The sequence below is a fragment of the Panthera pardus genome, unplaced genomic scaffold (genome assembly GCF_024362965.1).
Source record: "Panthera pardus isolate Hobbes unplaced genomic scaffold, ASM2436296v1 HiC_scaffold_2, whole genome shotgun sequence".
Lineage (NCBI taxonomy): Eukaryota > Metazoa > Chordata > Mammalia > Carnivora > Felidae > Panthera > Panthera pardus.
Window position 1 is genome coordinate 7,077,860 of NW_026526765.1, and position 26,932 is coordinate 7,104,791.

General features: G+C 44.3%; 1 protein-coding gene across 10 annotated transcripts in view; it reads right to left on the reverse strand.

The window, feature by feature from the left end:
• SEMA5A (semaphorin 5A) overlaps window positions 1-26,932 on the reverse strand; it is a 477,458-nt gene that overhangs the window by 71,861 nt on the left and 378,665 nt on the right. For all 10 annotated transcript variants that reach the window (XM_053906877.1, XM_019450800.2, XM_019450802.2 and 7 more), the window contains 3 exons: window positions 20,837-20,954; window positions 10,122-10,303; window positions 3,308-3,451 (listed from right to left, as the gene is read on the reverse strand). In XM_053906877.1, the coding sequence (XP_053762852.1) occupies window positions 3,308-3,451; window positions 10,122-10,303; window positions 20,837-20,954 (444 nt within the window). The remainder of the gene's footprint in view (window positions 1-3,307; window positions 3,452-10,121; window positions 10,304-20,836; window positions 20,955-26,932) is intronic.

Genomic DNA, 26,932 nt, shown 5'->3' on the forward strand with positions numbered 1-26,932 from the left:
AATACCAGCTTGCACTGAAACGTACAGAGGAAAGTCCAAATGAAATGAATACTGGAATCCAGAATTCTACTGGCAGGAAACAGGTTGATAAAACTCCCCAGCCGCAAGCACATGCTAACCTTCATGAAAACGAAAAGATGATTCAGGAAGCGGCAACGAGAGCCCAGAAGGCAAAGCCAAGAACCGTGCAGAATTATGCACGGGCCTTGAAACTTAATCGAGCAACTCCCAACACATGTTTGGCTACATTTCAGAATTTCTATGGAGCAGTGATGCTCCTGCACTCTCATTCTCCCTCCCTTTTGAACAGAAATGTCTATAGCTGCTACCTTTCCCCTGTCCCCCCACCACACATTGGGTGGGCTGGTGGCGCAGCTATCTCGTCTCTGAGTTTAGAGGAACAACGGCCAGGGCGCCTCATTCATATTTGAGGCTGACTTAAACGATAAGGTTCTGGAATATTCGGAGATGATTTAATGGTATAAAACTTTTAGGGACCTTGGGAATTGGTGCAATGCATTTTGCATATGGAAGGGCCACGGATGACTGAGGGACATATAACTGACTGTGGCAGATACTCCTAGGTGACCCCAATGATCCTTGCCTCCTGGTATTCATGCCCCGTGTAATGTCCCCTCTTGAGTGTAGACAAGGTCTGTGACTGACTTCTAACCAACGGAATGTGGCAAGATGACGGCATGTCACTTTGCAATCGCACTGTGTAAGACCATCCTGATCATCCTGCCAGGAGACTTTCGTCCTTGCTGGATTTGAGGAAGACAGCGGCTGTGTTGGGAAAACTCGTTTGGCAAGGAACAGGGTCTCCATTTGACAGTCCACACAGGGCTAAATGCTGACAACCAAGCCCATGAGCGTACAAGTAGCTCTTTCCCCAGTCGGTGCCCAGATGAGACCACAGCTCTGGCTACGCAGAGAACCCAGCTAAGTTATACTGAAACTCCCGACCCAGTAAGACTGTGAAGGAATAAATGTGTGTTGTTTTAAGCCACGCTCGGTTTTTGGAACTATGGTTACCCAGGAAGAGGAAACCTATGCAGAAAGAGACACCTGCATTTTGATAGTATTTACGTAGAGGTCCACTGCTTCATCCTTGTTGGCGCTTTCCACTTGGTTCTTGGTACTCAAGAGCATCATTTTCCAGTAAATTTTAGAAAAGAGAAACCGTGTCCACGCCTTCCAAGGTACATGTAAAAGATAAGGTCGGTTATTTCCTTTACCCAGTACTTCAGAAAAAATGATGCGAATATTTCTGAGATTTATGTTGCCATAAAGCTGCCATCCACATCCTAGACATTCTGATCCAATGAAGTCATTAACTCTAATCCTGGCCTTAACTTAGGGACTTTTCTGGGGGAAGCAATATATTCACTCGAGGCCACTCAGGGGTTCTTTAGGGTCGATGGTGTTGAGAGCAGAAGGGTGCAACGGTATAACCCGGTACATGCCTAGTCATGTGTCTTTCATGGAGACCAGAGTCTCCCCAAGTTTTGAGTTTAGTTCTCAAATATGCGTAAGGGATGGTGTTCTCACAGGTGGAGAGGCCTCCCACCTAAGACAACAACCAGAAAATCTCAGCGCTGTTTGCCGGTGAAAACAAAGAAACTGACATCGTATGTACTCGTTTTTCTAGATTTCATTAGTCTCTTGATGGCTTGATTAGCCCCTAAGAAGGGCTGTTCAACAGGGAAGCTTCAATTTTACAGAGTCCCTGTTCTCACCATCCACACATTGACTAGGCAAATTCAAATAATCTTCCATTAACCAAATAGGTCTTTTGCCCAAATGAGCAGGTTATTTTTTTTTCCGTAAAAAGGGAACATTTTAAGCGGCAGTCCCCCAAACACAGTCTTCCCTGAAAACATCGCTTTACCAACAATCGCGAAACGCATACAGAACACGCATACATGTTAGCCACAGAGTTAAATGGCAGCTTCCTTCCTGTGCGCTCAGCCTAGGAAAGGTGCCAACGGGAATAAGATTTGCAGGGGTGCTACGACTGGGAGGCAGCTTCACACTGATAAAGGTGACATTGCCTGGAAGGGCTGTATTATGTGACGGTGTATGGCATTTTAAAACTTCCGACCAGTTTTAAATCTTGTGAGGTTAGAGATAGCAGGGAGACAACGCGCCCATAATCGGTCCTCCCGCTTATCAACTGGTGCTGGATGGGAAAAGGTAGGTTTGTATAAGACTATCTCGGGACTACTTCAGAAACAACCAACCTCACTTTGTGAAAATCATCTTTCCTTTTCCTCTGGGTCAAAAGGGATGAAAATTGGTGATTTCGGCACACAGCGACGAAAGAAAGGAACGATTCTCCCAGGTTGTTTTGAGGTGGTAATGAACGCCTCGCAGGGAACTATCTGTACAAGTAAACCTGTTGGTTTTGTCTACATAAATATTGATTGCGTAGCAAATAACCGCATGCAGTATTTTTATGAAAGGCTCACAGTGAACCCATATCGCCAGATACAGTCCTCACTGCATTTTCATTAAAAGGTATCGCAAGCCATTTTGTTTCACAGGGGTCAATGTAACACGCTTCTGTTAGTGTGACTGACGTGAAATTCACCTGCTTGGATTTTCCCCAACAATCATGAACTAGAACGTACATTAAATATGCAAGAAAGAGCCAACCATCACAACTGTAGATTATATGAAGCCAAAGCCAAATGTCTGTTGCTACGAAAAGCTCCCCGAGGAGCTGAAGGCTTAGAGTCCACCCTGGAAAAGGATGCCGCTCTGGGCTATAGAGCCGCCTCCCTGAGAGGATCGGTTAGTAGAGGGGCATGCGGTTATAAATGTACCCAGATCCTGAAGACGTCCTCACCCCGCTCCAGCTGCTTGACTTAGTTCTGATGCAAAACCCTACTGCATCTGACCACTGCCATCCGGACCTGGGGCCGTCTTAGGTCCTACCTGGAACCGCGGGTTTGGAGACTGGGTCTGGTTGGATTTTAACAAGAACGGATTTTCCCCAGCGGACTCTCTTTCTGAGTCCCCAGGGAGACCAGCACCGAGGTGCCCGCTGTCCCCACACCTCCGCTCCCTTGGGGACTGCTCAGCCAGTCAGCTGTGCAGGCACCAGGGTGGTAGTGAGGCGGTCGACACGGGGCTTTGATCAAAAGTGAACGATGTCGGGAAAGGAACAGGACGATCGGGCTCGACAGAAAGGGATGCCACATACAAGCTGAGCTCCGTCCCCGACTAAAGCCGCAGGGGGTTGGGCCACACTGGAATGGCAGGCAGCGTGAGGATGGCGGTGTGGGGGCAGAGCGGTGCCTACCTCTCCTCGCGGTTCTGTCCCACGCACACCCGGCCCCCGTGCCGGGGGGTGGGGTTGCTGCAGGATCGCTGGCGCACCTGGAAGCCGATCCCACAGGTGGTGCTGCAGGGAGACCACGAGGTCCAGGGGGTCCAGCCTCCGTTCCTGGGGAGAGGAAGCAGCAGCGGGGTCACGGGGTCGAACTGGCGCAGTCCATCCCTGCGTGCACCCACCTCCAACTGACTTCCCGTGTCCGCCCCCCCTCACCCCCACCGTGGACCGCTGGCTTGCGGCTGGGAAGGGAAAGGGAACGGGAGCCATAGGACCCAACCGGATGGGCTGGGTCCCGGGAAATCGGGGTCCCTGGGAGACCTTCTCCTTGGTATCTGATTTCAGGGTCAAGGTTCGTTTTGTTTTCTTTTTGAGAGTGAAGCTTAAAGTGTGCTGTAAATAATTTAAAACGGGCTGTATTAGAAACTACTAATAAGTTTTAGTTAGGAAGACGTTAAACTAATGAAAAATAAGTTTGTTTTATTGAAAAGCAATTAGAGATGAATTCCTGAACCTCTAGGTTTTATACTTCTTTGACTTATACTATATAATTTATAATCTACAACAAGTGCACATTTGAACAAAATATCATCTAAAACTACCTATCATGCTTACTTTTAAAATCTATTAATAATGAAAATCAGTAATTCTCTTGATAGCATTCGTATTGATAAAGAACCCTGTAATATCCAAAGCTTTAAAACAAACTATTAAAAATGAAGGAAGCCAGGAACATCTGGGTGGCTCGGTCGGTTAAGTGTCTGACTCTTGATTTTGGTTCAGGTCATGATCTCACGGTTCATGACATCGAGCCCCATGTCGAGTTCTGCACTGACAGTGCATGGAGCCCGCTTGGGATTCGCTCTCTCTCTCTCTCTCTCTCTCTCTCTCTCTCCCTCTCTCTTTGCCTCTCCCCTGCTTGCACACACACACGCTCTCTCCCTCAAAATAAATACATAAATATAATAATTTTTTTTTTAATCCTGAAGGAAGTATACTTTAAATTCAGATTCTTGGCTATTTTCTTACAATTTGACAAAGATACAGAGAGTAGAAACAAGGAGTGCAAATTGCACATAACTCTATTTATGTTATTACATATATAATATGATAGGCTTATAAAATATAAAATTAAAATAAAATAAACAGCTTGTATAAAAGTGGTTTATAAAGTTAATTGCCACTGACAGCTAGAGGGATTTTTCTCTTTTGTTTAATATTGTACTTTTCCTTTGAAATGCCTGTGCTCAGCATGTTTGTAATTTAGATATCTCCCTTAGTAGTTAGTTCCTATTATTAAAGAACAAATTGTAGGCATTTTTAAGGATTTATTAAAACATTTTTAAGGATTTATTAAATCCTTAAATATTTGTTAAAATATCTGTTAAATCCAGAATCCAAACTCCCATGTGAACAGTCTACTGCATGTGGAATATATTTCTCTAATGACATATGCTTTCTATAGATAGGTTATCCTCATCGGATTTTTATTTCCACTGAAAACAACTGACGTTAATTGTTATTCTTCTTTATACATTCTTTTAAAAACATGCGGGTCCACCCCTGTGCCACTGAAGCTCAAGATATAAACGATAATCTGAATATATAATTTCTAAAATAATTTCAAGTGACAATTCCTCTGAGAAAACTCTTGGTATATTTCATAGTTCTCTATTTTCTGCAACTTCTTCATGATATAAATAAAATAGTGATGCTTTACTGCATAATATTATAAGAAATTGGCTTTATGATAATGTAACCAAGTAATCACAAAAAAAGACAGATCCTTCCAAGTTGCTCATAAAGGTAATTAGAATCTTATACCCTGTTACCTACACAATGTTTTTTAAAAATCCAAATAATTCATTGGATTCTATACAAAAATGGCCATTTTAACATAAATAAAAGGATCTTTTCACTTCCAAAGTTTCTTCATATGTTAGCAAAATTGTCAGTGAAGGAAAACATTTCTTCCGAAATTGTTCGGAAATTCTCCATTTCCTAAACCTGTTAACAAACATGACATTTTGTGATATATTCTACTTACGATACAGGGGGCGCGTGGTATACAGAGAAGTGGGTAAATGGAAGTGGATATAAATAACAGAAATATAGCGAGTCAGGAAATACATGAGAGCAACCGTCTACGTGCACCCGGCTTTGCAGTCCTGGTCAATGTTGCTCTGAAGCACACGTTGTGGTACACACCCCCTAACCAGCACCAAGTAAGCATGGATCAGCTGATGAGCCATTTCGAGGGTGGAATCAGTCCAAAACGACCCACTCGTGCATTGAAAGCACCACTAAAATGGGTTCCATTCTTCAATTACTAAGCTGAAAATCACCGCTAATTACATTACAGGTCTGTTTAGAGGATGAGGGTCAACTGGAACCAATGCCAAAGAGATAGCCACAAACAAGCTGCGGTCATGCACTTGATGGTCCTTTCTTTCCCATTGAACAGTGTAAAAAAGAATATCCATCACTGATCATAATCTTCAAACAGTAACAGCTCTGTAACTTTTAGACAGCGTCTGCCATGCCTCGATGGAAACCACCTGAGTTTGGCGGAAAGAGCGCCCCGTGCAATGCCATGTGGACACGCCTCTGTTTTCCGTAACAACACAAATAGTCTAATCTGTGTAGCCCTGCGGTCTCCTACCAACCTCGTGGAGTGACCTGGGCTGGCCTGAGAAGGGGAGCGGAGGGCAGAACGCACCCTTGCACCTCTCCCTTCCTCCCCCAACAGCTTCTCCTCTTGGGCAGGAAGCGCCCTGGCGCTCTGGGCTCTCCTAGTGAGCGATCGCAGATCTACAGTGTCAGGGATGACATAGAGGACTTGCCCAGAGGTTTCCGCGTTCCAGATACCCTCGTGGAAACAACATGATACTTCTTAGAAATACTGTAAATCAACAAGCAAGTGAGGAGGGAGCTTGGAGACTGATTTGAGAGGCCTTCCTGATGTTTGTTTTAAAATATAAGATGCTGCTGTGGTCACGGCACTGAAGGTGCAGGGGAGGGGAGCAAACTGACTATAGTGAAATAAACAATCTGGCAACAACAAATTAATAGGCAGGGGAAACAGGAAATCAACCCAGTGAATCATTGATGAAATCGTTCTCCTGGTTATTCGGTACCGGGATGTTAACTGAGTTGGGGTGTTCTGGGCTCAGGTCGACTAGAGAGCAGAACAGAGCTGTCTGGCAAGGACTTGGCTTCTTCCATCCCCCAGCTACTGTCAAAGGCCCCCGGACTGCGGCCCTAGCCTCTCCAGCTGCTCAGGGTGCTAGGGGCTCAGAACTGCAGCTGAGAGGATCTAACCACCATCAAGGGCTGTCCCAGCTACGGGGCTCCCCGTGCATTCAGCTGAGTCCTTTTTCAGGGCTGCAGCCCACAGCAGTCCTCCCTTGGCCCTCTTTCCTTCCTGCCTGCCCTCACAGGTGTAGGCGCTTGGGACATTCCCCAGTCTCCATCCTGCACACAAGTCTCTGTGTCCTGACCAACCCAGGTCAGGCACAGGCTGTGTTTGCTCTTAGAGAAAAAGTTCCATAAAGGAAGGTATAGGTAAGAAAAATGGAAGGCTGTAGAAACCTATTTCATTTAGATGACAAACTCCTGTCAAGGATCCAGACCTTCCCTGGACCTTCTGCCTTCCTACTGGCTAGTTTTGTTTCTCTCTCTCTCCTCCCTCTCTCCATGGCTCCCTCTCTCCTTCCCTAAGAATTAGAATTCAGAAGTGACACGGTGTCATGAGGATGCACATTCAAACGTTTACTTTAATTGTAAAATGAAACCCTATTTTCCAGATCCATTGTCAGTCTGACTCGGCCCTGCTTTGAAAGTCTGGCTTAGCTAATTCCTTTATATCGTGGCTTTCATTTCATACATTGAATGACCTCAATCTGTAGCTCCAAGGTGTTAAGAAAAAAAAAATATTTAAATGATGTGATGTGATAACAGCGTGTAACCAAAGACATACTTGCAAAATGTATTGAACTAGCAATATTTTGAATTTCCCAACACTTCCACTGAGTGAAACAAGGTGCCTATAAAGAATAACAGGTTTAATTGGAAGCCTCTGATCAGCCTTCTTAAAGGCTTTCTGATGCACTCTGCACACACTGAGGAAGGACTGGACAGTAGTGAGTAAGCAAAAATGGGGGTCTGCAGGTTAGGTGCTTGGCTATGTTTCGCTTCGAACAAAATTGAAGGCCAACATAAACAGGTTATCAACTGATAAAGGGCAATAACAGCAATCTTTGGCATGAGATCACCATGCTTTCGGCAGGTAACTTTGAAAGAATCCAGAGAACTGCGTGGAAATGCTATGATCTTATATTTCCATCTACTTACAGGAGTCATACCTGTCAGTACTTGTAGACAGAAAAATAAAAATGTAAGAATGGAATCGATGCTAAGCCCTCCCCAAATCGGTCAAGAAATTGCACTCGTGCCTAAAGAGGAAAAGTAGGTGGGAGTTTTAAAAAAATTGCCTGAAGGTAAGAATTGCCAGTGAGACCTCACATTTTAAGTGTGAAAAAAATATTTGTCAAAATGTGTAATATTCATGTATTTGAGATTCATCGTATGGCAATTTTCAAAACATATATTCAAAATATTTCATCATAAAGCCTATGGTTATCAGAAATACAAATTTTGTTTTTGAATTCCATGCATGTAATTTGTTATTCTGGTAGTTGCAGAGAAGCATGATATGGTGACCAGTGTAAGACTTTTCAACATAAAAACGTAATATGTTAGGATACGATTCTATAAGGGAAAGAGAATAAAAATAGGAAATTTAAGAAGGAAAACCATAAATTCTCTGAATGTTAAATTAGAGCCTGTTCATCAATTTCTTAAAGGGGCAGGTGGCTATCAAATCACTAAAGCGTTTAGAGCCCATAACACATTTAAACAGGGACGTAACAGAAATCACATCTTTGCAACTACTAAAACTTTTTAAATATTTATGTATTTTGCGAGAGAAGGAGAGAGGAGCAGAGAGAGGGGAAGAATCCCAAGCAGACTCCACACTGTCAGCACAGAGCCAGATGCGGACGGGGCTCGATCTCACAAACGTGATCACGGACCTGAGCCGCAATCAAGAGTTGGATGCTCAACCCACTGAGCCACCCAAGCACCCCACGAGTACTAAAACTTTTGATGAAAAACAATTAGATGCCGATCTACGAGTATTTGAGGGGCAATCTAGTGTATCAACGTTATTTGAGGAGGGCTGATGAGCGGCTGCTCATGAAGACAGCTGCTTCAGGAAACTTGAACTGTCCAAAGACATACATACACGGTGAACGTGCCATGCACACGCGTGGGCACGTGAGCTCTGGCTGCGACCCCAGATCTTCCTTTCCAGCTCCAGGAATATCGACCCCACGGGCAGCCTCCGAAACTACCAGAACCGTCCCCCTCGTGCTCACGCCTCGGAGGAGGCTGCTGCAAAACAGCACATGTCGTTTCCCGCATCTGCACGAGGGGACGCTTAGGACGTGGGCTACTGGGGATAATTTGCGTTTGATGCGGGAAGTGAGGTCAGGATTGGGCGAGCTGACGCTGTGTATGCACCTCTGACCTCGCACAGCCTGGGAGCAAGGCCGGGGGCTCTCTTGCCTGTAGCTTCTGCCTTGATAGCAGAGGCTGCATTTCTCCGGCCCGACTAAACGTCGCCAGAAGCATCACATCTGCTTCATGAGCACCTCGGCGTGTGTCCATGTCAGCGTGCCTGAGGGACAGGGAGCTGCGACTCCATCATTTGCAAGGACTGGCTGTGTCACAGTTTTCTGGGTGTGGCCAAATCTGACTTCAGACTTGCTTTCATCCTCAGGAGGCACCTAATGGCCAGGGCAGGGTGGAGGGCCTATGGCACTCACGTGCCCCTAGCCACTGGGGTCCCTGATGCTGGCAAAGGAAATGGAGGCCCACGAACAGCCGCCTGGATTAGGCCAGTTCACAACGAATGTATCATGTTCTACCGGTAGGGGCTATTGGCCTATGTGTTCCAGAAAAGGACTTTGATTGCCATGGACGTTTCCCTCAAACAAGACAATAACATTGTGCACACTGCAAATACGTTTCCTAATCTCATGATGAACACATTAAACACGTTTAGATTTACAATCTCACTTATAATTTAAAATCTCCTCCCAGGGGCGCTCGGGTGGCTCAGTTAAGCGTTCAACATCGGCTCAGGTCACGATCTCACGGTTCCTGGGTTCGAGCCCCGCGTCGGGCTCTGTGCTGACAGCTCCGAGCCTGGAGCCTGCTTCCAATTCCGGGTCTTCCTTGCCCCTCCCCCATTCACCCTCCATCTCTCAAAAATAAACATTAAAAAAATAAAAATAAATAAATAAAATAAGTAAAAAACTAAAACCACACCTCCTTCAGTAGATCACGTAACTTTTGTAATTTTTTTTTTCAACGTTTTTTATTTATTTTGGGACAGAGAGAGACAGAGCATGAACGGGGGAGGGTCAGAGAGAGAGGGAGACACAGAATCGGAAACAGGCTCCAGGCTCCGAGCCATCAGCCCAGAGCCTGACGCGGGGCTCGAACTCACGGACCGCGAGATCGTGACCTGGCTGAAGTCGGACGCTTAACCGACTGCGCCACCCAGGCGCCCCAGATCACGTAACTTTTAAGTGGTAAGTGCACCTGTCCCTTGCCACCTCCCTCCCGAAAAAGGGAGATGCACACCGAAGACGACGTCCCCCCTGCTCTACGGTCCGCCCGCACACGGGGGAGGGCACCAGTGTCGGGAGGGACACACCTGGAGCAGTTGGCGATCTCCATGCGGGGGCCCTCGCACTCCCAGCCTCCGCACTGGGGGGCCGGGCTGTCGCAGGAGCGCGTGCGACACAGACAGGATCCCACGGCGCTGCCATCGGTGTGCGTGCAGGGCGTCCACGGAGACCATGCGCCGAAGTGCCCGTCCACGGTGAGATTCCTCGTCTAGGAAGCAGACACAAGAGAGGAGGTCAGGAAGGGTTAGGGCTGTAAACAGAGAGAAAAACTGAAAGGTCTCTCACAGTACAATCAGAGCACGTTGAGAATATTTTGATGTTAAAGTTCAAGAGGGATGAACAGGGAGGGATTTCAAAGTAAGGCGGCCGAGGTCATTGGTGAGGGCCGTGATGGAGAAGAAGGGAGGGGAGGAAGCGGGGGGGGGGGGGGGGGGGGGGGAGAGGGGGCGATGGGGGAGGGGAGTGAAGGATGCCAAGGGCTTGGCCATCAGCCGACCACAGAATTGTCCACTAATGCGAGAAACCCAAAGAACGAGCAGAACTGGAGTGAGAAATCACAGATGTGCAACTCTGTTGAATTTTTATGTCCCGTAGAAGAAAGATTGGCCAATTCGTTTCATTTAAGACCTGGCCCAGCTCAAATGTCAGCCAGCGCAAACTGCCAACATTGAATTTTTGGCCTATTAAAGCAGCCGGGACTGTAGTAGCCGGTAGGCATATCCCGGTCACAGCCACACCGTAACCTGCCGGCAAGGAAGGGCCTGGCAGGAACCCGCTCCCACGGGTCGGGGCAAGGAAGGGGCTCTGAGCACTGAGAGGGGTGTGCGGGCCTAGAAGGGGCCGTCCAACCAGCACGCCCGACCTGGGAAGGCCGCTGGGGACTGTGCCTGCTGCCACCTGGCTGGACGGGGCTCCCCATGGACATGGACGACTGGACGACATCAGGTCACCTCTGACAATAGAGCCCAGGGTGGTCCGTGAGTCCTGGGACCGAGTCCTCAGTCACCCTGCAGGAAAAAGCAGCCTGACCCTGAACAGCCAGAAGGAGGCCTACAGTCCAGACCTTCTAACTTTAATATGGCAACGTCGGTATTTCTTAGCACGACACACGAAGAAGACGGAACGTGGCTGCGTTCTTTCACTTCCCCTCTGCTGCTCCCAGCTGCTCCTTCCTGCCCTACCCTAGTCGTGACACGTTTGAAGCCTCATCATCCACGCAAGACAGGACTCCACGGACGAGGCAGGTCGTTCTTTCCAGGCCACGAACTGTCCCTGTACCTCCCCATTTCAGAAAAGTGCCAGTGCCGTATTTTGCGCGTGAAAAGCACAGGTGAGCTTTACTTTTGTTCCGTCACTTCTCCAAGTACAGTAGGACGGAGTCCACATGAAACGCGTCCGTGTGCGCTGACGTGGCTGGTGTGTCACCTCCAACTGCCACAGTTTCACTTTCTGCCTCCCGCTTTCTTGTCAGCACTCTAACCTTTTATATCCACTAGGTGGACGAAAATCCAGAATTCCCTACCATGCTGGGCTCTTTCCAGAAGAAGCAAAGAGGAGGGAATCGAGCTGGATTCGAGGTGACTCACTGGACCTGACCCAGAGTGACAGTGACAGTGAACACTCAAAGGCAGATTTTTCCCAAGAGGAAAAAGTCCCCATTTCCAAGGTCCATGACCAGCTTTGGTCAGGATAAAAATGCAGCTCGTACTCTGACCGTAAGTTTCCCTGGAGCCTTCAGTGTTTTCTCAGAGAACCGAGCCCCATATGACAAGCTGACTGAAGCCACTAATCACTCACACCAAAATGTTCTTAAAGCAGCAAAGGCCCTGCCACTGGGGAGTTCCCACGTCCCTCCACTACCACTGACCAGCTCACCCTCTTGCCTCGGCCCCAAAGGGCTCTCATGTAGGTAGGAAGGGATCAGTCATTGCCTTCACTTGATTTAACATGGAACCCAAGCTAACAAATCCCCTCACGGGCCATTAAATCCAAACAAATCCCCATGTGCCTTTTAATCCAAACCTGTAACTGTCCTCAGCCTTTCAGGGAGAGAGAGAAGAATGGGGTTATGGGGACTGGGTGAGGCAGAGCCTGGGGAAGGGCAGCCTGACAGGGCTGCAACCTAGGCTGGAAGACAGCAAGGAAGACATACCCCAGTGTCTCTGCTCCTGCCCAAGTCTCCCACTATCTAAACCCAAGCCTGGGTGGGGGGCAAGCTGGAAGTTGGGAAGGACAGGCCCATGGGGCAGAGAGTGGCTGGGGAAGGGGATGAAGGCCAGCACGGAGCACTGTCAGGAGACTTGACCCTCTGTGAGCCATCTGGTCCCTTCCTTTTGCCTCTCTTCTAAACGTCTATGTTTCTAAACCTCGTCTATGTTTCGCTGTCTAACATATGACGGAAATAGGCATGGAGACTGTTAGGGTCTCTCTAGCTACAGGAGGTTTGAGGAAACCTGGAACCCACAGAATATGGAGAAACTGAAGACTGGTGAGGCCAGGAGAAATCCACCGTGATCATGACAAAGGAATGATCCTGGAGACAGAAATCATCCAGAATGTTGAAAGAGGGCAGATTGTGATGGAAACATATTTAGACTTCACGGTCATGAGTCAAACCCACAACCAAGGTAAACGTCATGCGAGCTAAATTCATCAGTAGGGTGATTAGAAGTGACATCAATACAGGGCAGATACAAGTGAGACAGAAACAGGCAGGCAGACAGACAGACAGACACGGAGAGGAGGAGTCAGAGTCACTGCCTGTTTCCTGACAACTTTGAGGTTCCTGTCCAATTCATGCGCTCTCTTGAAATTAATTTCCAGTCCTGGAGGGAATCTGAGAATCTGTTTCTTCAGCCCAAAGGGCAAGAACACCAACCAGGGTGGAAGGTTTTTTATGAAAGAATCACTTTGAATAAAAGGGGTTTTGCATTCATCATGGGGATCATTCCTTACCATTCCGGGGAGACAGTAGGTAACTGTGGGAGGGCTGGGTTGGCATCACCAGCCGTGCCCTTAGCAGGAGGGTCTAAGGCTGTCATGGGAACCCCACTCACCTGGGCCAGTGTTGGGCCCACGAAAGAACATGTGACCAGATTCTGGTCAAGGAGACTCAAGAGGACAGTGAAAGAGGAGTCCAGAAATGACTTTCCTGCAGATAAAAGCAGAATATTCTCTCTCTTTCTCTGCTTCGGACACTGTTATGTGAGAATTCACTGCTTGGTGCCCCTGTGGAGAAGCAGGCCAGGAAATAAGAGGGCTGCTCACCCACAGCCCCCCCAAACTGGGCATCAGAATCACTCCTGAAACTGCTGCTTCCCCATTGCTGGAGGATAGAACTGGTCCTTTGTAAGACCCTGTTCACAAGGAATTTAATTCTGGTTAGGCCTACGAGTTTTACCGAAAAAGCAAACATAGATCTAAGAAAATTTTATAACATGCCAAAGATTGCCCGACTCACAATTTGGAGGGTATAATTGGAAATACTGGTCAGCATTTTCCTGTCCATGAGACCAGGGTTGTAAAACCTCAGCACTATTGACATTTGGGCTAGAGGATTCTTTGTCGTGGGGGCTGCCCTGTGCATTTGTGATCTCCCTTGTCCACCCACTATAGATGCTAGTGGCCCCCCAGCCCTGGTTGTGACAACCAAAGTTTCTACGGACTTTGCTGGATGTCCCTGGGGGCAAAATCTCCCCCAGTTAAGAACCACTATTTCTCAAGGAGCTAAAAGTGAACTACCACATGGTCCGGCAATTCTACTTCTGGGTTTAGAGCTGAAGGAAACCAAATCCCTAAGCTGAAGAGTTAGTGGCACCCCCACAGTCACTGTAGCATGACTTATGACAGCCAAGACACGGAAACGACCTATGTGTCCACTGAAGGATGAGTACGTAAAGAAAATGTGCTGTATATACCACTCTTTTATATAGTATATTTAAAAATATATAGGAGGTATCTCATATACCTCATATATGTATAATATATAATTCATATATATCTCATATATATATCTCACATGTATATATCACACATACACACACACACACACATATATATATATGATATATATATATATATATATCATATGTATATAAAATACATGAATACTATTCAGCCATCAAAGAGAAGGAAATCTTTCCATGTGGAAAAACATAAATGGACCTTGAGGGCATTATGTTAAATGCAATAAGACAGAGAGAGATAGGTACTCTACGATATCCGATACAAGTGAAATCTAAAAAGAACCCATATTCATAGAAAAAGAGGTAAGATTTGTGGCTGTCAGATGCGTCGAGTGGGGGAGAGAGGAACTAGGGGAAAGAAGGTCAAAAGGTACGAACTTTGGGGTGTCTGGGTGGCACAGTTAAGCATACAGCTCTTGGTTTAGGTGCAGGTCATGATCTCATGGTTTCTGAGTTTAAGCCTGGTATTGGGCTCCGTGTTACTGGTACAGAGCCTGCTTTGGATTCTCTCTCTCTCTCTCTCTCTCTCTCTCTCTCTCTCTCTCTCTCCCCCTCTCCACCTCTGCGTATCCTCTCTCTCCAAATAAATAAATAAACTTTTTTTTAAAAGGTACAAAGTTCCAGTTTTAAGATAAATATGTCTTGGACAGGTCATGTACGACATGATGGATAGAGTTCACACCGCTAGATGGGACATTTGAAAGTTGCTAAGGGAGGAGCTCCTCTTTTTCACAAGGGAAAAAAAAATTGGGGGGATATCTACATGAGATGATGGGTGTTAACTAAACTTTCTGTGGCGATCATTACACAATATATGCAAGCCAAGTCACTTTGTTGAACACTTTAACCTCACACGGTGCCGTGTAAAGCTGTATCAATTATATCTCAGTAAAACTCAAAGGGAAAGAAAGAACCCACCACACTAGACATCCTTTCGTTTCCCTGTTTGGGCGCTGGCATAAGATAACAGTCTTCAGGCAAAGAGGTGCCACACACATTCTCTTTCCAAATGTATGTGAGTAAAAGTTGAGCTAAGACGACAGAGAAAAAGAGGAAGAATTGGACACGAGTGACAGTAAATGAAAGAATGGAGTGGAATGAGGGAGAAAAAATTAGAAGAGTTATTGCAGTAAATATACACTGGAAAGCAAAAGGAACGGCCCTAGCCGGTCATTAGTAAGAGTAAATGGTGATGGCTTCGCAGGGGAAGAGTGGGGGTAGCTGCAGATGCTGAAGGGCAGATTTTCAATCCAGGACCCCTGCAGTTGGTTCCATTAACTTCTGGAGCAAGAAGAACTTGCAACACGCAGAAAAGCACGTGGGCAGTGGGTGGCTCTCTCACCCACTTCAACCACACACTCCTTTTGACGCTCAGTACATTCCTTTGAGGATCTGCCTAAGGAACAGATCCAGGAATAACGGGATGGGCTCTGCTGCTTCCCTTCTCCATACGAGCACGTCTTTTTGTATTTTGTTACTTTTCTTCAGAAATCAGAAATAAAGCTATCTAGAATATATTATCTGTGGTTGTGCTATCTCCAGGTTTCTGCCTAGCGACTTTCTCTTTGAAGTATGTGCTTCGTTTGATAAGATATTAATGACTAAACCATAGTAAAGCATATACCACACGTAGGTACTTCCGTGGATGCCAGGCATGTGACGAGTGATTTCTATGTGTTAACTCTGGAATCTTCACAAGGTCCTTTGTATCTACATCCCATTTTATAGACAGGGGAACTGAGGTTCAGTTTAGGCTCAATTTATTCAGAGTACTGGTTGTAAGCGACCCAAGAATCGGTGTAAACAAACTAATCAAGAGCCTGCGATCTTAGCCACTTCATTCTGTGATTCTAGATCCTTCCCTGATGAGAGTCTTGTGCAAACCAGCACTTACATTTTTATCCATAACTGTATAATAGCAAATTTCCCTTTACCTAGGAAATAATGGATTTCTAAGTGCTAGCTAAGTAAGATTCAATTTTTGCTAACAAGCATAACCTGTAATCCCACGTTTAAATCCCTCATGTTCAACTCATCCATTCCCAAGGAACCAAGCATGTAGATGCATTTGATGGGTACAGAAATCCATGGAGTATGCCTTTAAGTTCTTACTGTACTCCAACCATTATTCTCTTATAACTCAAGTGAACTCTCCTGTTTTCTACTGGGATGTTTTTTCAGAAGTCAAAAGATCTTCCTTCATGCATTTCCAAAGTTTCACGCACCTTTGGTCAGAGATGGTAACAAAACAGGATATTGGATCTGCCCCTTGGAACAGACTGTCTCCACGTTACATCAACTTAATTTCCCTAAGTCTCTCCCCATGAGTGAATTACACGAGGGAAGGAGAGCACCTTTGAAGAGGACTAAGCGGGAACGGCATGTGACCTCTTAGTCACATAGACAAATAGGGACAGTCTTTATTGCCTCGGAGCCACAGGTCTTCCACTCGTGAAACGGAAGCGGTGATGCTTACCCCTGGGGTGATCATGCATATCCAATGAGATAATCCACTGAAATGGCCTAACACACCACTTAGCACATGGTGTAGACACACAATTAACCTTAGCTCCCTTTTCCTTCTTTTACAGTAGATTTCACTACAAAATTCAGAAACAATGCCTTACCGGCTATCTGAGCATAAGATGCAAGGTGACCACCGGGTCACCTGTCATTGGGTGAACCCATCAGCCACTGCTCTGGGGAGACGTTGACAGCTGGGAATGTCATTGTCTTGTAGATTGAGGATAATGTCAGAAGCACCGGATTCGAGTCCTGGTTTCTTTCCCAATGTAGTTTTAGAATCTTCTATCAACCCCTTCGACTCTGGTCCACGGTGCTGCTATGTAAACGGAAGGCTCTGGGTTCAGTCCGTGCTAAAGGATCTTTTTGCTCTAAAGGTGCTATTTACACAGTGTCCTGGGAAGAAGCTAGCTATTGCAAGCCATCGAGGTGCTTATTTAGTATACGTATTTTGCTGGTTATTGCACGATGTATTTTGGAACGGGGACTCATCGTATGATGTATACCGGGAACGAGGTACCCACAAAGAATGTGGACGGTGTTCGGGCATAAATAAAGCTCAGGGCGATTCTTAAGACTACACTATCCTCATCAAGCAACACTGCAAGTTATGCAGGACATAAATAATATTCAAATGACTCCAGACCTGTAAATTTAGATCTTGCTCAAGCAGTTCAAATCTCTTAAACTGAGAATAATGTTTTCAATTGTAATTACGTAAGCCACCAGAAATTAATCGATATGTCAGTCACTATTGCCTTGTCTCCTATACCACAGAGATCCATAAATGTTTTAAAATAGGGAGCTTTCAATAGAAAATAGGTCTTTTCTGGCACTAAGTCCCTGGGGAAACCCTGGGAGGGTTTCCCGGGGTCCATCACCAAGTGGAACTCTCTAGAGAGCAGACGATCTGTCCGTGTTCTGAATGCAACACTGACTGGGGAACTCAGCTCTGCTACGTCATTGGTCTGAAATCTGTGAAGACTGACTGGGTAGTTTCCCACAGAGACTGGCATTACCCTCATTGTCGTCCACATTATGTGAGCTCCCCATAAAACCGTCTCCATTTTTAGTGTTCATTTTGGGTTTTTACATTGGATATAAGATGCTCTGGTCTCATTTGAAAACCACTCAGCTTATAGACCTTAATTTCTTTTGGATATAGACATGTAGATAAAAAAAGCTGTTTCACTGATTATAAGATTTTTTAGTATATGTGTGAGTATCTATCTATACACTATATATATATACTGCTGTATATGTATACATATATATGTATCTATCCATACACTATATATATACTGATATATATAAATATATAAATATCTATACAAATATTTATATATAGATATTTATATATCTATAAAGAGATATAAATATAAAGATATATAAATATATAAAATATAAAGATATCTAAATATCTCTGAAATCAGTTTGTATCTTACAGTCTATGGCAACATTTATTTTCTTAATAAAAACAACCAATGGTGTATCAGAAATGATGAAATACAGATTTAGCCAATAAAATTAAACCTTTCTTCTATTTTAGTCAAAAATTTACAAATAAAATAGGAGCAAAATTACATTTTAATAGCTTTTAAAAATACCTAAGACTTCTCTGTCATAATGCTAATACTTTTCATCTAGCTCATGTCTTTTTTTTTTTTTTTAATTTTTTAATGTTTGTTTATTTTTGAGAGAGACCGAGCACAAGTGAGGGATGGACAGAGAGAGAGGGAGACAGAATCCAAAGCAGGCTCCAGTCTCTGAGCTGTCAGCACAGTGCCTGACATGGGGCTCGAACCCACAAACCATGAGATCATGACCTGAGCCAAAGTCAGATGCTTTAACCGACTAAGCCACCCAGGATTCCCTAGTTCATTTCTTTCTAAGAGACAGGTTTTTAGAAAGAGATGTACGATGACTATAGTTGTTAAAAACCAAAACTATAGACCTAAAATGGAATTTCTTATGCTAAGCCCCATGTCACCAAACTGAGATTTGACCTAATTACATACAGTGCTGGCTCTCCCAGAAAAGGAATCTTCAACCAATCAGGAAATGCCTGTGCAGCACTAGCCAGCTCATCTGACTGATAGACCCATGCCATCTACTAAGGAAAAGTAACTTTGCAATAAGCAACCTGCTTTTTTGCCTAGAATAACTTCCTTGTTCCCACTTATTTCTGTCTGTAAAAGTCTTTTGTTCTGTACGACTCCTCAGAGTTCCTTTCTATCTGCTGGGTTGGATGCTGCCTGATTTGAATTGAGTTCTGTTCAACAAACTCTTAAAACTCATATGCCTCAGTTTATCTTTTGACAAGTAGTTGGGTGTACGGGAGTTCCCATTCTGTACGGCAGCCTATCTAAATCAGACAACTGCACAGCTTCCTGTCCTGCCTTTTGCTCCAGGGGACATAACTTGCTGTCTGTTGTTGGAGGCTTTGCATATTCTTATCAAAAGTGTATGTATTATATATTATATATAGACATATATGTATGTATATATAGAGAGAGACAGACAGACGGAGACAGAGAACAGGGATGGTTCTGTAAAGCGGAGACGTGAAGGGACAGCCCTCCCATCAGGGCAAGTCCGTATCACCCTGTGACCTTCTTTGAATTTGAAATAGAAACTGCGCTCTCAGCAGCAGTGACAACTTTCGTAACAACCCGCTGGCCACTTTTTAAATGTTAGGTCATCTCCATTTTTTTTTCCTGTAGAAATAGACAACGCATGTATTTGTTGTGAACCTAGTGGGTGACTGTGTCACGATTTTCCATTACATAATTAAGCATGTCTCAGATCTCCACGAAACCATGTGTTTTGGAGTGGAGGCCTTACCGCTTGAGCAGAACTGTTCTTGTAAGAACTGTTACTCCATTCTTCTGCCCTTTTTGCCATTAAAATGCTGGCTCATACATCTATGAGAAGATGCACCGATTCTTGGGGAGTACACGCCCATAATTGAGAACGACAGTTCAGATATTTCTGTTTTCTCCAGCTGCAAAGATTCAAGGTGAGCATCTCTGTGCTTTGAAAGTGTTATTCAGAAACGAGAAAGAACTCAGCACAAACACTGGCATTTTTGTAATTTCAAGAAACAGTGAGAAAATCTGAGGCTAAACAGCCCAAAGGACTAGCGGCGAATTGATCTGTCAAGCTCTGCTCAGAGCCTGGATGTGGTGATCACACCTTTGCAGTAAAAGGCTTCTATCTCGTGCCCACATTTGGGACAGGATGCTGGTTTTACTAATCCTACCTTCCCCATGTCACTGCCTGGTTTTCTTCTTCCCCTGGAAGGAGAGGCTGCATGAATATGTGGTTTAGGTGATGGAAAGGGTAGGTCCCTTCATAGGAAACAGCGTGTCCAGATGCGTCGGACATCTGCGTCGGAAAAACAGCATGGGCTTCCCGATACCAGAATGTGCCTCTTCTCTTCTCACCTCTGCCTTGCAGAGGTGCGCCCGAACTGACAGTCAGAGAGATCAGCAGCTATGTGACAGCACAGTGACTTCATCATTTTAAATATATGGAGGCTAACAGTTCCTGCTCATATTCTCTGAGGACAGAAAAAAGAATCTGAGATCACTGCATTTAGGGTTGTAAAGACAAAGGGAAAAAAAAATTAAGCTGGTTCTTACAAGTGAGGCCTCAAAGAGATAAATTGGCAAAGAAAAGTGTTTTCCTCCCTAGATTCAGAAAACCTAGCTCCAAATGGAAATGAGTTTCTCTTCCTTCTGTGGGTTCACAGCGGGAATGGCCATCGTGCTGTTTCTCCCAGACCTTCCCGGGACCCTGGGCAGGATCCAGAAGACTGTCCTGCCTGAAGTCCAATAGTAACATCCTTTACTTTATTTTTTCAAAAGCTCTACTTATCTCAGTTTCTAGAATTATAGCTCCCAAGGGAAATTGATGGGTGTGGAAGTCACTATTTTACTCATGCTAAAAAGGGCAAAATAGTCCACACCAATCTCTGGAGAGAAAATCCAAGAATGAGACAGAGATACTACATCCCATTTCCAAATCAACAGTGTTTTCTCTTCAAGTATTTCTCTGCAAAGCAGACAAAAAGCTTATGGCAACATCCCACGTGGCTCTGGTGGAAACTAAGAGCTGAATGAGTTGAGAGAGCACTGGGTGTGCGAGAAAGGTCCCAAATGCATGGCCACCACCGACGTGTGGGTTAGGATTTAAGACAGCTGAGTGCCCACGGGCAGGGCTTTCTGAGGCCGGGGAACACGCGCACTTACGGGACAGGTGGAGGTGCTCTGCTCCCATTGTGTCATGCTTAGGCTCTCCTCCAGGCTCGTGCATTTCTTCATCACCATGTCCCAGCCACAGTAAGGGTCCTGGGCCCCAATGCAGGCACTGCAAACACACACCCAAAGGTCAGCAGAGAGACAGCCTTACCCACTACAAGAGACATAAGCTTAGGCGAGTCTGGCCCTTAGGGATTGACATGGGAACTAGTTGCAAGAAACTAGATTTTAGCCTGCACACGAGAAAACAAGCCATCAACATACATCAGCAAGTATCTAATTAAATCAAGTGATTAATTTTGGTTGAAATATGTATACTTATCCTAAGATATAGGGGAAACAACTAAATGTGCCGCTGTGAGCTTTTTGGGGTCATGAATAAAGCTAGTCAGAATTTTGCAATGTTCAAAAGTACGAGATGTTGTTACCACTGTCACCATCATCACCACCATCACCATCATCGCCATTATCATCATGGTATGATGATATGGTATGATGGTATCACCACCACCATCACCATAATCACAATCATCACCACCACCACCACCATCATTATCATCATCACCATCATCACCACCACCATCACCATCATCAACACCACCATCATCACTACCATCACCATCATCATCATCATCATCATCACCATCACCACCACCATCACCACCACCACCATCATCATCATCACCATCATCACCACCATCACCATCACCATCATCATCACCATCATCACCATCACCATCATCATCACCATCACCAACTCATCACCATCACCACCACCATCATCACCACCACCATCACCATCATCACCACCATCATCATCATCATCATCACCATCACCAGCACCAGCACCAGCACCACCACCATCATGATCATCATCACCACCACCATCATCACTGTCATCATCCACCATCATCACCGTCATCGTCACCACCACCACCATCATCATCATCACCACCACCATCATCACCACCATCACCATCATCATCATCACCATCATCACCACCACCACCGTCACCATCATCATCACTACCACCATCACCATCATCAACACCACCATCATCATCATCACCATCACCACCACCACCATCACCATCACCACCACCATCACCAACACCACCATCATCATCACCATCACCAGCACCACCATCATCACCACCATCATCATCACTACCATCACCATCATCATCATCACCATCATCATCATCATCACCATCACCAGCACCAGCACCAGAACCACCACCATCATGATCATCATCACCACCACCATCATCACTGTCATCATCCACCATCATCACCGTCATTGTCACCACCACCATCATCATCATCACCACCACCATCATCACCACCATCATCATCATCATCATCATCACCATCATCACCACCATCACTAGCAGCACCATCACCATTAACACCACCATCATCATGACCACTATCATCACCACCACCACCATCACCATCATCAACATCACCATCATCATCATCACCATCACCACCACCACCATCACCACCACCATCACCAACATCATCCTCACCTTAGTTACAGATGTTATTTGTGGAACACTTACTATAAAATACCAAATTATATCATTTAGACATTTAACTCTAATGAGGGAGGTAGTATTATTTTTACCTACGGAGGAGAAAACTGAGGCACAGAAGATTTAAGAAATTGGCCCAAGTACAAGCAAATATACCTGAAACCCTTCAACATGGTTAGTTTGAATTTAATAAGTTAGGGAAGTCTTCCTTTTGGGTACCGTAGCTTAAAAATGAATTAAAAATTTTGTCAATCAATAGTTGTTTAATGTAGCTCCAACTACAATATTTAATAAGTTATATCAGAACTATTATATACATCGTGGATATTGTATTTTAGCTTTGTCTCGATGAGAGAGTTCATACAGTACCAGGTACTGGGGCATCATTAGATGAAGATTTTGGCCCATATGTTATAAATACAAGAGAGGGTGTTCAGGGGCGGAGGGAAGCAGAGCGACAGTGATAGAGCCAAAATTATACAAAAGATGACCCCAGAGGCAAGCAGGGCATCGAACACTGGAGAATCCTGTCTCTTAAGGGAACAACAGGTCAGGCGTGCAGGAAATGGAAGCAAAGAAAGGCAAGGTAGTGCAGCAGGGAAGTGTTAATGTCTTCTTAGAGGTAAGGGGCCCCTTACAGCAGGAAGAATCTGTTAGAGGATTACCAATTAATCAGGAGTAGGACCAGAAATCATAGCATAACTATCAAATGTGGGCCAAGGAGGTGCTGTAAGTAATAGTAAATTGCTAATACTAATGATACAAAAGAAGCGTGATTAACACATCAAATACGTTAACCACATATGAAGCACTGCTCCAAGAACGTGACCTCTATTAGCTCATTCCGACCTCAGAGGACCTTACAAATACAACACCTCAATTAGCTACCACATTTATTTTAAATGAAATAAATGTAATCACTTTAAAAGGAGGAAACCAAAGCAGAGAAAGATGAAGCATAAGTCCCGCAGCAGGGGAAGATATCTCTAAAGACAATAAATCAAACAATAATGGTATAAAGCTATTATTTATTGTTGCTATGTAATATATATTTACCAGCCAAAGAAATTCAGAGACAAGTGGTTAAAACTGGTCCTCCTCACAGCAGGACTAGGTCATGGAAACGGGGGTGAAACAAGTGCCTATCGCCATAGCCTCCTTGGAACATGATCCTAAGTGCCTGTGCCCGTGTTAAAAAGTAAACCAAGGGACGTCAAAATTGTGAATCTGACTGCACCAGGCTAGGAGGTTCCCCTGACAGGAGCTAGGGGAGAGAATCCTCTAGAGGAGACTCAGCAACAAACCAAGGAAATCATTTGATCGGCTATAGCTTAAGTGGTGGTCTTATTTGGAAAAGCCTGGTTGACTGAGATCGTTTGTTCCGAAGTCTCACTTTCTCAGATTCAAGTGCAGTTGACCCTGGCGTCGGTTTTGGTTTGCTTAGGTCAGCTGCCAAGGTTTTAAGGCGACTTCAGTCTAAGGGTCTTCTTATTTAATTACCTTAACAAGCACATAGTACTTTCATGTGAAAACTCCAACAGAACAGTTATCAAGGACAAAATATACGCTTTCCTTCCCCAGAAATAGGCACTATGCACACTTTCATATATTTGGGGGACATTTTCTCCGCACAAATACGTATTCACGTATGGATATGTCTACATATACATATATATTTTGTTGTTTTATATGTACAATTATATGTAACACACACAAAGGGGAGTATACACACAGCCTCCTGTCTGCTTTTTACACGTAAAAATACACTGTGACAGGGCGCCTGGATGTCTCAGTTAAGCAGCCGACTCTGGACTTTAGCTCAGGACATGATCCCAGGGCTGCAGGATCGAGCTCTGCGTCGGGCTCCGCTCTGAGATTCTCTCTCCCCTTCTCCTTCCACCCCTCTCCCCCCATCATACTCTCTCTCTCTCTAAAATAAAAAATAAAAAATTAAAAAATATACTTTGACATTTTCTTTTGTCAGTATATATAGCTCTACCTTATTCCTTATATGGCTGTGTAATATTCTGTTACCCAGAGGAACGAATATTTATTTAAATCCTTTAAAAGCAAGGCTGTAATGCACATCTTCATATGCATTTTTATAATATTTTTTTATGTTTATTTATTTTTTGAGAGAGAGACAGACAGACAGACAGAGTGCAAGCAGGGGAAGAGACGAGAGAGAAAGAGACGCAGAATCCGAAGCAGGCTCCAGGCTCTGAGCCATCAGCACAGAGCCCAACGTGGGGCTAGAAGCCATGAACCACGAGATCATGACCTGAGCCGAAGCCGGACGTTCAACGGACTGAGCCACCCAGGTGCCCCTGTATGTATTTTCTACATGATAAGCTTCTATACGTGGAGCTATGAGATAGAAGTTATGGGTATTAATAATTTTGTACCAGTCAGCAATTTGAAGGGTAACTCTTTACCCTCTCTCTATTTCATACTGGATGCTATTTTTTTTTAACTTAGCCCTTTCTGATAGATCAAAACACTTTTCTACTCATCTGTTCTATTTACTCAGTTGTGAGATTAAGATTATGTGTGTGTGTGTATGTGTGTGTGTGTGCGCGCACTTATGGATTATTGTATTTCTGTTCATGTAAATTTCCCATTTGTAACCAATTTCTCCTTTATGCTTCTTTTTGATTGACTAACTGGCTTCACTATTTTTATACAGTCATTGCAAGTGATAATTTCTGTATTAGAAAATTAACCCTCTGTCCATAATGCTTCACATACTTTTCCTACTTGTCATTAGTATTTTTTTTTCTCAAGATACAGATGTTTTAAAATTGTATGCAGTAAAGTTTATATGAGTCTTTTTCTTCACAGCATCTGGATTTTGTGCATACTTTCAAAGAACTTCCATGCTTAAAAATCGTAAAAACATTTATGCAGGATTCCTTCTGGTCCTTTCATATTTGATCAGTCATTTCATTTGACTCCCTATCTGTGATCCACCAGAAATGTATTTCTGGTAAATCTCCTTTTCTCCCTCCTAAAAATCAAAACGAGTAACAATGACAAAAAACCACATATTTTTTTAAGCTAAACTTCTCTATCTCATACCAACACAAACAGGCCCAGGGCTGAGAAGTAACAACAAGGAAGCTGGGGATGTTTTGTTTCGTTTTGTTTTCCTTTTTCTATCAAATTCAGACAACCTCTTTTTTAAACACAAGTTTACAACACTAAGTGTGAGCACCAGCTTTTCGAAATCTCTAGTTCTTGAGGTCCGGGAATATAATCTTTTAATAACTTACTTTTTAAAACTAAAAAGTCATTTCAATGATCAGTTCCATAGAGTAGAATTTGCCCTGTATATAAAGCATATCCCAAATTTCTCAATTTTAAGAATTTATTTTAAAGACACACAATTGATTTAATAACTTTTTTTTAGGGAATAAGAAAGATGAGAATAAACCAAAGACTGTGTAAAAGACAAAGTGCATTTTTGTATCTACAAGGTAAGATATTTCACATATTGTCACTAAGCTCAGTGTAAGCAAATCAGCCCTCAGTAACATTGCCTGGGCAGATGTTTTGTAGGAAGTTTCTGGAAATCTGAAGACCCCTCAACTGTGAGACAGACCTGGACACAGGTGAGAATTGAGAACCTTTCTGCTTCCTGCTGCGACCTCCTGGCTGTGAAGGCGTGTTCTGACCCACAGTGTCCTAGTCTTACTGAACCAGCCATTTTGCCAGAATGCCATAGTATATATCACATGTCAGAATTCTGTCTGGGCACGATCCCATTTTCACAGTGGTGAGCAAACAGGAGGGAGCTACACTTACACAATTATTCAAAGGGCCTGAATTCCCTTTCATGTTTCTTTTTTTTTTTTAATTTAATGTATATTTATTTTTGAGACGGAGAGAGACAGAGTGCAAGCAGGGGAGGGGTGGAGAGGGAGGCAGACACAGAATCTGAAACAGGCTCCAGGCTCTGAACTGTCAGCACAGAGCCCGACACGGGGCTCGAACCCACGGACCGCGAGATCATGACCTGAGCTGAAGTCGGACGCTCAACCGACTAAGGCACCCAGACACCCCTTTCATGTTTCTTACTAAAGCAACAGGACCATTAGACAAAATTCAAATTCTGAAAACAGGAAAATTCCACCAACTCCCTAACTTGGCCCTCTGGCCTCTCTTTGCAAATCTGCCTGCAGAAGTGAAACAAGGCCACAAGGTTACACGGGATATTTTAAGCTGTTTTAAATGAAAAGCCGCTTGTAAAAACATCTTTCTTCCGATAATGTTGACGGCTTGCCGCATTCTTAACATGCCACTTATCCTTTAAACTATTAAAACTTCTCTACAAGCACAAATGCCCCTTCATTAAAAATTCCATTTATATATAAATGTTTTCCTCAGTCAAAATATTTCATACCGTGGCAAAATTCTGATGAGCTCTACCTTTCCGCTAAAGTGTACTTCCAGAAAAACCAATCATCGTAACTTATTACTTTGGGAAGGTAGGTCTTTCAAAGACACCGCATGCAGGATCACAGATGTCTTATTAATGTGGCCATCTGAA